The sequence below is a fragment of the Phasianus colchicus genome, chromosome 12 (assembly GCF_987193195.1).
Source record: "Phasianus colchicus chromosome 12, bPhaCol1.hap1.1, whole genome shotgun sequence".
Lineage (NCBI taxonomy): Eukaryota > Metazoa > Chordata > Aves > Galliformes > Phasianidae > Phasianus > Phasianus colchicus.
The window spans coordinates 4174111-4186921 of NC_143447.1; the positions used below are offsets into that span (position 1 = coordinate 4174111).

The following is a 12811-nucleotide window of genomic DNA, read 5'->3' on the forward strand; positions in this document are numbered from 1 at the left end:
TAAGGTCTCTAGTGGAAAAAACTGCACAAAAGTGTGTGTGACCATACTGAAAGTGATAGGGCATCACATCTGGGGGAGGGCTGTGCATCTGCCTAGGTTTTCTACAACTGCATGTTGTCCCTTAGCACGTTGAGAAGGCAGGCAAGCTGTTGAGTACATTCTGTTCATAGGTAGTGAAAAATAGTTCTTGCTTACTGAGAAATACATGCCTAGGGAGAGCTTACTCTTAAACTCTCCAATTTTCTTAGTATTAAATTCTGCTGACGGTTAAATTAGAGTAAGTGAAATACCAGCTCTTTTTCCCCTCAGTAAGAACTAAGAAGAACTCAGTAAGAGTACTGAGAACTTGTTTATTTGCAGATCAACAGTAATGACCAAGTTAACTCTGTTTGGACTGATTAGGCAGTTCAGTTAGTAGTTTTCTGGGGCTGAATGATGGGATGAGATGGCATGATACACAAAGAGGTGCATATTTTCATGTGAGGCTTGACTGACAGCGACTCAGAGATCTCTGCAAGAGTAACTCCTGAGATCTATCACAGTTTGGCTTAAACATGTTTTGTGCTATGCTTGTTTTCATCTTTGCTGTTTCCAGGCTTCATTAGATCTCCTTCACTGTTTCTTTATCCTGGATAGCTGGAGAGCTGACTGTCCTGGGGTTGAATGAGCTTTCCAGCCTATAATTGAGTGACAGGATGTGCTATATATTCAGCCCAGATGATGAAGTTCTGATTAGCCAAGCTTACATCTGTTCAGTGTTGTCAAGAGCTATTATTGCTGTAGCACTGCATAGAATTTGTAGGTGGCTTTGAGAACCGATGAGCATTTGAGAACACTTTACCACCCGCAGTAACTTTAAAACTGAGTGCTTTCCTGAACTTTCCTTCAATACTGATAATATCTGAGATCTGTGAGGTATGTGAAGGAAAGCAGAGATGGCAGTTATATGCTCGGCACGGATACAAATGAAGTACAAAACTGATTTTAAAAAATTGTAAATATGAATGATTATCTTATATGTTGCATAATCTCACAGGAAACTGACTGGCATCGCTTTTGGAGACCTGAATCCTTTTCCATTACGTCAGATCAGGAACCGGAGGACCTATCACCTGGAGAAAGTGCGTCTTGAGCTCAATGAACTTGAAGCCATTCGTGAGGATTTTCTGCGTGAACGAGAGACCTGCGTAGAAAAAAGAGACCTTATTAGTGATGATGAGGAGGATAGTTGAAACTTCTCAATGTAAACTTTTTTTTTGGAATCCGTGAGCCAAGTGAGTTAACGTCCAAAACTTCTTATTAATCCTATCAAGCAGAATGTAAACTAATTGCTTTCGGAAATATGCAGGACAGATTTCCAAGCCCCAGCACTTTCAGAAATGTGTTGTTTTATGGAGGCCAAACACTTTTGTTTACGTTTATGTTCATGGAATTGTATGTAGGGCACTTATTGTATTTCTTCATTTAGTCAAATAGCTGAATTTGTTGAAACTGTTGACAGTTGTTTTCCTGCAGCACCCTTTTAGTTGTCTGTATGTGAAACAATAGTAAGAAAAGTCTGCATGGTGTTTACTATGTTCACTGCTAGGCTTCTGCATTTGTGTGATTGTAATCATGTTTTTTTATAGTGCGAGTTCAATGTGGGAAAACATCTTATTTCTCAGTTTCAGGTTGGCTTAATAAATGACTTCTATTGTTTTGTCCTTGGGCAAAAAAAAAAAAAACAATTTTTGGTCACAACTAGAAAAGAATGGCTTGAAGCATGAGAAGGACTTTTACGTTCCTTTATCTTTTCCTGAAGTGACGTGGAATGGATCATCCAGCAGAAGACTTTAAGTACTTAAGTGTAAGATAAGTCCTTATTTGTCATTGAATGTTCAATGTATACTACTACAGAGTGATATGAAATATCATATATGCTTTTCTGAGCAGGTGTGTTGCTGAAGATTAATGTTATTACAAAAGATTTAATTGAACAAATTCTATTCAGTTTGATTTCTATTCTCTTTTTTTCTGGTTGTTATCTTTCAAAAAAAAAAACAAAGCCACAACCAAAACCCAGCTATTAGGGAAGAAGAACAGAGCTTTCTGCAGGAGTATCTGTTAATACTGAATTAGTATTTTTTTCATTATTTTGAATTTAAATCATTCTATTTAGGTCTTAAAGTAGGACAGAGTCATGATCTTTAAAGAGACACAGCATTCTTTCTGCATGAACATATAACCAACCTGTAACAGTGATAAAGATGGCATTCAAAAAACAAGTGTTAATCAAAGAACCCTAAAGGCCACAGCACGTGCATACAAATTCAAGACTTTTTTCCAGCAAAAAAATGCAGTATTTTCTTAATCTGCTCTGGTTTTCTGTGAGCACTGTGTGCTCGTGCTTTAAGACAGCTCTTCAGAAGGATTTGGAGCACCTGTGAAAATGTGACTGGAGGCCATTCTTTCTCATTTCATCACTAGCTGTATTCTTAAACGGTTCTGACAATGAGAAAGAGTTCCTATGTAGATGTGTGGGTTTTTCTGGTGTGTTTTGTTGTTTGTTTTTAATTGGCTTTTCTCTGTACTCCTGCAGTGCTCTTTCTTGAGCTGTTGAATCTTAGTAATGTTAGATTGGCTTAGATGTTGGCTCAGGATAGATTGTGATAAAACTATCATTCGAACACTAGCCAGCAAATTGCTCAGCTCTGGGAAGGAGTGGTTAATTGGCAAAACAAACCAAAAACCAGTGGTCAGGAGCAGTCCAAATGCATGAAGCTTCTGCTTCATCTCTTTCAGTTTCCTGAGAGCAGGTGGGATTTCTCTGGCAGGTGTCTTCTTGTGATGATTCTAAAAAGTTTAACGTGTTTGGAGAGAAATCTTGCATCTGTTTCACAGCACTTTTTTTTTTCCTTGTGAATGTATTTATAGCCTTCTCTAAAACATATTATTAGTCAGTTTATCTGGGAGGGAAATATTTAATCAACGAGGTGAACGTAACTTGCAGGTTTTACTTTGACAGATAATGTATGCCTCTTCCTACATAACTTCAATTAGCCAGCAAATCCTTGCCAGTGAGGGCACATGGTAGAATCATCTTGACTTGTATGTCATGTGTCTTCTAAAATGACCCCTACCTTGTCTTGTCTATTGTAAAGGGTAGGTTTTCTTTTTTCCTAGTTACTCTTGGTTGTTTACTTGAATTTGTTAGGCAGGGTTTTTTCATATTATTATTGCATGTACTGTATTCTTTTTACTTACAATCAGTATTTGAATAGAAAAATGGGACCAGCTTTTCTAATTTTCTACTTATACTGTTTTTGGAAAGAGCTGGTCTCTAAATGAGTCTGTAATGTCCAGTATTTTTTTTCTGTTTTCATCTTATTGTCGTGTATTAAATGAATTTTTTTCTAAGCTGAAGATCTTCCTTCTAGTGGCAACAGTTGAAATGCAGAGGTGAAGACTTTAGATGTGTATCTGCACTAGGAACTGGTTCTATGGCTTAAGACATTTTCATGCAGAATTCATTGAAGTCTTCAGGCTGTGAAGCTAAAACTAACTTTAGGGAACTGTTCAGGAGGTTCTGCAGATGACAAAATGTGACCTGCAGTATTGCAGGGCCACTTTTTCACATTTGTGCTGAACTGTAAATTGTATTATTGTGATTCTTTATACAAATTATTAATGGATTGTATGGTGGAACAAAGTAGCTCTGTTTCTTATTCCGTTATGTGAATCTCCTACCTGAATAGTAGGAAATGATGCAAATCATGTTGTCTCTGGGTATTTTGTTAGCTGTTGAAATGAGTTGGTGTTAGCATTATAAAATGAGTTGGTGTTCATTTACTGAAGTGCCAAGCAAGCTATTGACTTCCTCTGGTTAAGAATCCTTAGTTAAAATGTAAAAAAAATAAAATAAAATTGAAAGATGCATCTAAGCAATGACTGCTAGAAATCGACATAGAACAGAAAAGCAATGCATATAGCAGGAAGCTTACCTTGCTGTTACAGATGACTTCAGGCAAATCCTAGTTTTCTAGTTGTGCTTAATCTGGCAGCTTTGAGCAGTAGCTACAGTTGGGGCTACACAAGATAGACAACCAGTATTTGAACCAAATGAACAGAGCAAAAGTACAGTGAGACTTGTCAGCCTGCAGAAGCTGAGTTGTGTAGATATGAAGTGTTCACAACAGAGGGGAAATCTTCCAAAACAGTCTGAGGATTTAACATTCCTAGCAGCCACTTAGAAAGTGGACTTGTTAATGCAAATAAAGACTGTAGAGAATGTGTTTTTGTTGTTCTTTTTTTTTTTAAATTGAAGATCATGCACTTCTGTGCATTGAGTTTCTTATGCATGATTCCCAGTATGTTACGTAAACCAAACTGCTCATTTGCATACTGTGGAATATTTCTCCATCTCTGTATGCTTATACATGACTCTCCAGCGAAAATTCTGATTACTTGTTTTAAAATGTTCTGTTATCTTCTGTTAAATAGCCAGAATGTTGGTGCACAATACCTCTAGCTGTTAAGACTGCACAGTATTTCAGCTTTACCTGCATATGTGTCTATCATAAGCTGTTACCAGATTATTTTTTTTTTACCAGGTATGTAATCAATAGAGTATTTGGTTGCCCTTTAGGTGTCTTTTGTGACAGATTCTTCTTTTGCCCTCAATCTTCGTAAACGTGGTGAGATATTTCAGCAGAAAGGGAAATATTTTTGTTCATTATGACATCAAGAATGAATGAATTGTCCTAAATTTGATAAATTGAGTTGTATGTTCAGTCATACTAAGGTGAGAAATGAGTGTTGAGTCACTTTGAAATTGCATAGCTGTTTTGGAGAACCTTTCCTTAAGTGCCATGTTGAAAATGAGCAATACGCGGTACAAGAAATTTGAATCACAAAACATGAGTGATGTTATTTTCATAAAGATTGATGTAAAATAAATAAATAGTTTACTTTGCATTACAGCTTGTTCTAGTTCTTTTTTCTTTTCCCCGGGCAGATGGAAATAATTGCAGGTGCCACCAGAACAAATCCCAAGCAAGGCTTTTTGTCTGATAACGTGATTTCAGAGAATCTATAGAGAAACAAGAAGATATGGCATGCAGGTGATGCTGACTGGGTACATTTGTGATTGGTGCCCTTGGTGTCTTTGGGAAAGTGGGGGGGGAAAGAGGGGAGATGAAATTCTCATGAGTGCTTACAGGGAACAGACTTTCTAAGAAATCTGAGTATTTGTATGCTATCTCCTGACACAGCCTCTTTAGCAGAATGTCAGTTCCCATCTTACTAAAGCCTTCAGTTGCTGAGTGTGTAATTTCAGCTGTCTTGAAAAATGGGAAATAAGACTTGGGATATTATTTTTAACTGCATGTTGAAGGAGATCTTCCATATTAGAAGTGAATAGTTCATACAGTTCTCTCTCTCTTCTACAGGCAAGTTACAAGTAGATATTGGCACAGCTGGAAATCTAAGGATTTCAAAGCAGGATAGAGTGGCAGCTGAGGCAGACTATGACTGTGGCCTAAGAACCTCTTGTCCTCTGTACTGAAGGTTTAAGTCTGAGGAATAAAGAGAAAATTCTGCATGGGGAACAAGGTCTCACTTGGACACTTAATGCAACCTACTCATGTTAAATATGTTGTACAGGCAGCTGTTAAAGAACAGCTGAGGCTCCTGTTTCCTCCTTGGAGCTGAGTTAACACATTTGTTCTCAGCGGAATTGCAACAAAGATGTGAGTCCAGATGATGGATATAGCTGCTAAATGTTGTTAAATATCTTATTGCTAACGAATTCATTAGAAAGGATAAACACAGTTGGTCTGCTCTGAAGTGAGTCCATATATGCAGAATCTCACCCTCTGTTCTGAGCCCCTCAGAAGTGCAGAGAACATGCTGAAGTCTGCTGGTGCTGTATTACAGTCTATCAGGTGTTCGCTCTGGGGGAGTTCCAGGAGTGCTAAACATAGCTTCCTTATCTTCAGCTCCTTGACCTCACTGGAAGCAGAGTCCAAGTAGTGCTGATGCTTGGAGATTTCCCACACATGAAGGCGACGAAATATATTCATTCAGATAATGAAAAGGAAGGGTGTGCTCTGCCTTGGAAGCTTTCCCCCTGGAAAAGAAGGCAAAAGGTTCAGTCACAAAGAAGTTAGTAGAGTGGTGTTTTCTGTTGTGATATAATGCAGTAGAAGCTATACTCCTCTCCAATTATATATGTTTAACTGATGGCCAACAGTGCTCTGTCAACATGACTAGGTTTTCAAATAAAGGATTAGATGAGAGCAAAACTCAGAACTAAATGATAAATGTGAAATTAAAAAAAAAAAACAAAAACCAACAATAAAAACCACGAACAACCAGCTATTTAATAAGAAGATTGGCTGTTCTTTACCCTGTGCGATTCTAGGCTGTTGTAGAGAAGTGAATAGGTAATTTAAACGTTCAGTACTACAATACAGATGGGAAAATCCAGGGACTTTGGCCTTAATTCAGATGCTCCGTCTTGAACGACTGCATCCTGCCGGTGTGTTTCAAGCAGGGAGTACTTTATGTAAGTATAAAGCAGTTTCATGTTTTTTCAGTGAGTTGCCACTAAGACTTCATGTTTGAGCTGATAAACTGACTCAGCGATGTCTTCAGGTGCCATGATTTCTGTTTAAATTGTGAAGTAGGCTATTGAGCTGTTCTTATAAATGCAGGTGGTGATTTTTGGTATTTACCCATGAAAATTCCCCTTGGAAACTTAAGGTATGGGCTTCCTTCTCCATCACTTGTGGAAGAGGACTGGTTAGCAGACACTGCAGCGTTTGTCTGCAGTTTTCAGTGACTTACCAGGTTGCTTGTGTTGTCTGCTTTGAAAGCTACTTAGCTTTGAATTTTCCTTCTTACTCTTTTGCCTTGATTGCCAGAAACATTGCAAAGAAATCTGAGTTAAAATGTTCTAAAGGTGTCCGAACAACTTCTAAGAGCAGTTGCTTATTTGTACAGAACCTGTGTTTTTGGCTTGTAAATCCCATGGATGTAGATTGTGAAGGAGATTCAGTCTGCCTTTGTGTTTTTGGAGACTTTGTAGGGCTGACGAGTAGAAACTAAATTGAAATGAGGGTGTAGAGACTTGAAAAGTGATTTCCACCTGTCAGGATGATTTGCGTCCTTCCTTGTGTGCCTCTTTCTCAGATAATTTTGTAGAAGTATTGATGTAACTTTAATGTAATCATATCACATTGTGGAACTAAAGATGAGGAATTAAGGTTCTTCTGTTTATGAATTCTACTGGTGGCCTTTGAAACCTCTACCATTTCCTGTCCTCCACCCTCTCAGTTATCAGATGCAGCCACTGATTTTTTGAGTTGGGAGAGCTGGGTGGAACTCCTGGGCTGGGGAACAGGAGCACAGTTGAGTCTGGTTCACTTCAAGCAGATCTGAAGCCAAGTTTCTTCTTATCTCTGATAATTAACAGCATTGCCTTTAGGCTCTTGCCTAGTATAAAATTATTTTGAAATACATTTTAGTAATTTGTTATAATGGAAACAGCCTGCCTGATTCTGCATAATTTCCTATTGTTTTATTTTATCTTAACTGCATGCGGAATTGAAAGTGAAGGCAGCCTAGCATTTATACTCAATTTGTAAGGTGTGAACAATGCCACATCAGTCTTCGTTAACAAATGTTGGATATTAACCTGCCCAGGAGAAACTTAAGGAAACCGTACAGTACTTATCACAATTACTGCCTGCCACATAGGGGGAGAAAAATCTGGTTTTACTGGTCTGGGGAACATCTTTAAGAGTAAACAAATGAAAGATGTAATTCTTGTTAGTCAACATTTGGTTCAGGTCAACTTGGGAAAAGTACGGTGTGTTTTTTTCCAGTAGTACTCACTAATTTGTTTGGAGATCCACAGTGAGGACTGGAAACCCGTGCTGTCCCCTGAAATAACAGGAAATTGCACTGGGCAATGTTGAGTTGCAGACCACCTAGTAAATAATGTAAACTTCTGTGTAGGTCACTCCGAAAGTAATGCCTTCTATTTTGTCCTATGGAAACTACAACAGGTACCAAGAGCACAATAGTGCTGTTGGCTAGAACAAATTCTCACACAACACTGTCCTTCAGCAGCAGCATCACCACCCTTAGCTGTGCGTTTGCAAAAGAGCCTGCATGCCATACTTGTAAGAATAGATAAATAAATTAGTTCATGGTGTGACAGCTGTACATGGCCTTCCTGAACATGGCTTGTTTCCACGTCCGCTCTGTGGTCGCCATAACCAGCCAGGGAGTGTCAGTGAATGTCAGCGGTGCCGTTTTTTTCTGTGAGGAGGAATTCAGTGACGAGCCTTTTCTTCATCCACGCTTCCATATCTCACACCGTTCTGTCGGCTGCCCTTCTGCCCCTTCTGTCTGTGGAATGGTGGTGGGAAGGTGCAGCCTGTACTGCCGTACCATCAATATTTGCCTCCATACCAAAACAGGAGGCATCAATTTCAGAGTAGCCCCTGTATTTAGGCTTGCACACGATATAGAACAAGGCTCGTATGAATGAACTGCGTTTCTAATGGATTCACCACCTCAGCCTTCTTTCCTTCAAATCGATTTGTTTTGTACTGCTTTCTCGTATCCCGAACCTATTAAAGCAGAAGAACCCAAGCGGTCTGTATCGCTGTAGCACGGCAGCTGGGCACCCCTCAGTTCTTCCCGCTCCCTGTGCCGGTTACCCCTCAGGGCAGGTGGGAGCGGCTCTCGCTGCCCACCAGGGGGCGCCACAACACCCGGCGGCAGCGCGCCGCCCGCGCCCCTCCCCGCCCGTCCCGTCCCGTCCCGCACGCCCAGGGGCGAGGCCCCGCGGCTGCTCCCGGTGAGCGGCGCCGCCCCTCAGCCCCCGCCTCAGCCCCGCGGACCTGCGCGCTCGGCGGCGGCGGCCGTGGAGCCCGGCGGTAAGTGGGCGCTGGGAGCTCCGCGGGTCTCCCCTTCCCTCCCCCTGCGATGTTCCCGCACTGCTGCTCGGGGCGGCTCGGCTTTGACCCTCCCTGAGAGTTGGGTGTGGGGGGGGTCCGGTAGTTTCCCAACTTTTCTGTGCCCTTCATCTTTGCGTGTAGAAGAGCGGCCCGGGGCGGGCCTCGCTTCGGGGCAGCGATGTCACTCGCGTGGAGCCGTTAATCCCACAGGCGCCCGAGGGGCGGGCACGGCGGGCTTCCCCCGACCGGCGGTGGCACCGAGCTCAGCGCTCGGGAACGCGGGGATCGCTTAGAAGCGGTGCTGCCAGGGTCTGACAGGAAAACAACAGGCGCAGGTCAGGGGCTGTTGGATTGAGCGCCGCTCCTTTGCTGCCCTCTGAGTTCTTCCACCTGAAGGATGAGAAAAATGAAGAAAAGTCCGTGGAGATGAGAAGGGTGAAAGAGGAAAAGCCGTCAGTGCTGATAAACACCTGCTTAGTTTTAGCATAAAGCACCACATCAGTTCGTTTTATTAAGTCAGTCGCTGGTTTGGGCAGTTCTAAAGTGCTGCGGTCACTTCATAGTACTGAGTGTGTAAGGAGTATTACGTGTGTAAGGAGAGTTGTCTCGCTGTGCTCAGCTCTGATGCCTGCTTTGGGTTTTGCTTTGCTGTAACTGTTTTGCAGCATAAATTGTGCCTCGGGATGGATGCGTGGAGTCCGGCCAAGGGTCTGTGGTTCAGCTCTTCCCTCATGGAGAACTGCTCTGCCAAAGGGCTGGAGGGGGCTGCTCAGGAGAAAGGTGCAGAGCTGCTGATGGGCCAAGTCCTCTCTTACTGATGGGCAGGCGTTTGTCACACAGTCATTGTGTACAAATCAGCCATCAGTTGTCAAATCGTTGATAGCAGGCTTCGTAATTTACCTACAGAAGGAAACCTTTATCCTGCTCCCCTTGAGGTGTGTTTGCTGCTTTCTTTAGAAGATTCATTTCCTTTCCCCACAGGGAACTGCACTGGAGCAGGAACACCTACATATGGGACGTGTAGTGGTAGGAAAGAATGTATTGCAATCCATGCTTTGGTCCTCTGGTAAACCTTGATTTCCTGGGGTAAATAAGCTCTGATATTATGGTATGAGGAAACTTAGGAGCATGAAGTGAACTGGCAGTAAATGTTCTTAGTGCAGAAACTGGAACGTTGGGAGCTCTGTGTTCTGTTTCTGCTTGCACGGCTGTGTGGTACTATTAATACTTTGTCACCTCCTAATATTCGGGGTGTGTAAAAGGTGAAACTGTGCTTCAAAGAATCATTGTGGAAGTGCAGCAAGTAATAGGAACGCCCAGTAGATGCTTTTGTATTGAAGTGCTCAGCGTGCCCAGCATGGGATGGCTGGGGAGATGTGGTATATTCTGTGAAAGAGCAGACCTGTGTGTAAACCCCCTGCTCTGGTCACTGCTCAGCCTCCACGGAAACCACTGTGTGAGTAAAGAAGAAGTTCAGGTCCTCCTTCCTGCTTCGCTTCATGTATGCAATGGAGTCCTGCAAAGTCTTTGTAGATTAAGCCTTGAGATGTGATGTTATCTTGGTTTCCTAAGGTCAATGTGCAACACCTAGGTAGGATTGTGTTTATGACTGTGTGGAGAATTTTTATTTTGGTTGAAATTTAAGTGCATAAGGGTAATCTGTCATTATCTTACCTTCCTTGTGCAGTGTACAATTGTCTCAGGTCATCTAGTATACAATCTATTTTGGATGCCTGCTAACTGCAGCTGCTGGGTGAAGCCAGGGAGAGAAACCCACAGAAGAGAAGAGGGTGGAAGGCAGTAAGTCTAGGACAATGGGGATGGTTGGTTGTTAGATGTTATTATTTTTTTTTTATAGGTGTGTTTGAATTAATGTCATTTATAGCCACGTACCTTGAATTCTAATGAAGGGAGTAGGCCATCTGAGTAAATCCCTTTGGGCGAGTCTTAGTATTATCTCTTAATATATGAGTATTTTCCTCTGCTTGACTTTCTCATGGGTTCAGAACTTGATCTTTTGCTCATCAGAATGAGCAAAAGTTTTAGGTTTTTGGCAGAGCTTGGTTTTGTCCTTTGCTTTTTTTGAAGTCTGATTGTTGATTTAAGTTCACTCCAACACTTCAAAAAATGCTGCTCTGAACAACTGCAAACGAGATCATATAAAGTTAAGATGGGGCCAGTAACTCACAGGTATCCCAATTATGATAAATGCCACTATGGCATTGATTTACTGTGATTTCAAGGCTTAAGCACAACTGATCAGCGGGCTTGCTTTGAAGTTATAACGGAGTGTTTCAGAAATACTGCAGTTTTAATTTACAAAGCAGAATTTGAATTATTTATTTAGACTGAGAGGAAAGAGGCGTTTTTATCCCAGACATTAACGTGGCTTTGGGAAGAGGAAGGGAAATAGTGAACAAAGCAGCAGCATGTTTTATGTGTCTTCATCTTGCAATACTCTGAAAATAGAAGAAAAGTATGGATTGCCTAGAAGATGCCTCAGAAAATATGGGGATCGAAAGTGGAAGTGAGAAACACCCCCGAGACGTGACTGGTCCAGGCTTACTGGTGGAAGTGTTGGTTTGCACAGTACAGTGCTGTGGTTATTCTGGCCTTCACTGTCACAGCCTATGCAGTTTCTACCATTTGCCTTAGGTAACTGAATGAGAGAGAGCATAATTAGAGCAAAGTTAAAGGAGGATTTTGAAGCAGTGGTTTGGAGAGATTTGTTAAGAAGAAAGCAATAGGCCTCACAGTCTGCAGCTGAGCCATCACATCTGTGGTGGAGACTTCCAGCAAGGCTGCTGCTGGGGGCATGGAAGGTATTGCTAGGGGCATTCTGTGCCTCTCCTTCATGGGGTTACTGCGTGTGTCCTTCATGCAGTGAAAATGGTAACTTCTTCCAAAGCATGGCCAAAGTGGATGTGTGTTGGTCGAGTGTCAGATGAATGTCAGTCATGTCACATCACGTGTGCTATCCCACGACGTGTGCAGACATCACAAGGAGAGCTGAAGTATTTGCCATTGTCTGATAAGAGTGATACTGTGGCCCCTTTGGGGAAAGGAGAGGCTCTTGCTGGAATACTGCACGTGCCCTGGGTCTTCCTCCCCTCTCTGGGGGAAGAGTGTCGATAAGGGCAGGCTGCAGGCTGGGCCTGGGCTGTCAGGAGCTCCCCAGCTAATGAATGGGTTGTGGACAAGAAAGGAGTGAAGGGAAATGAACGCTCACCAGGCTCCCCCTGTGGAAATGTCAATCCAGAAGGACATGCTGCACAGAGATACCAAACCAATTGGCAGCCAATAAGAAGCTGCACAAAATGGTGCTGGAGGATGGAGGCAGGTAACCACTTCTTGGCTTGTGTGCTGGTGCTGTGTGCTGGCAGAGGGAGTGTCGTTCTTCTTGGTACTCCTTATTGATTTGTAAAAGCTTGAATGTTGCTCCCAACGTAGATAATGGTTGATGCAGTTGCCCTTTCAGTTGAGATGAAGAAATCAAAACATTTTTGTCCTACTGTGTAGGTTTTGCCAATACCAGCCAAAAAAAGTATGTGGAAGAGCAAGGAGAGACTCTCTCTCTCTTTGAAGGAATGCTTTTGGAAATGAATTTGATTGATGCTCAATCATCCTCCTGTTTCTTAGAAGCCAACAGCTTAAAAGGGAGAGAGAGAAAAAAAGAGTAGAAGATCTGTTTAGGGAGGTGAGTGCATGACAAAAGCTGGGTTTGTTTTGACAAGTCTGTTCAATTTTTACAACACATTTGCTGCTTGTAATGTACACTTACAGAGATGGGGAGAAAATCTTTAAAAAAGAAAGTGAATTTGGCAGAAGCCCTGCAGTTGCTGTTTGGTACTTTGTCCTATTTT

At 42.0% G+C, this 12811-nt stretch overlaps 2 protein-coding genes across 4 annotated transcripts in view; both read left to right on the top strand.

Annotated features, from left to right (window-relative positions):
• TBC1D2B (TBC1 domain family member 2B) overlaps positions 1–5939 on the top strand; it is a 31264-nt gene extending 25325 nt beyond the window's left edge. Inside the window, exons 13-15 of one of the 3 annotated variants that reach the window (XR_016470272.1) lie at positions 1037–1274; positions 4994–5099; positions 5427–5939. Coding sequence is in view for 2 of the 3 variants with exons in the window: in XM_090148699.1 (XP_090004825.1) it covers positions 1037–1232 (196 nt within the window). In the remaining variant the exon portion in view is untranslated. Of the gene's footprint in view, positions 1–1036; positions 4957–4993 lie in introns of those variants that run through there. The other 2 variants (XM_090148699.1, XM_031616382.2) reach the window with 2 other exon arrangements.
• Positions 5940–9314: 3375 nt separating this feature from the next.
• DAPK2 (death associated protein kinase 2) overlaps positions 9315–12811 on the top strand; it is a 45854-nt gene continuing 42357 nt past the window's right edge. The window contains exon 1 of the mRNA XM_090148705.1: positions 9315–12645. The gene's annotated coding sequence lies outside the window, so the exon portion shown is untranslated. The remainder of the gene's footprint in view (positions 12646–12811) is intronic.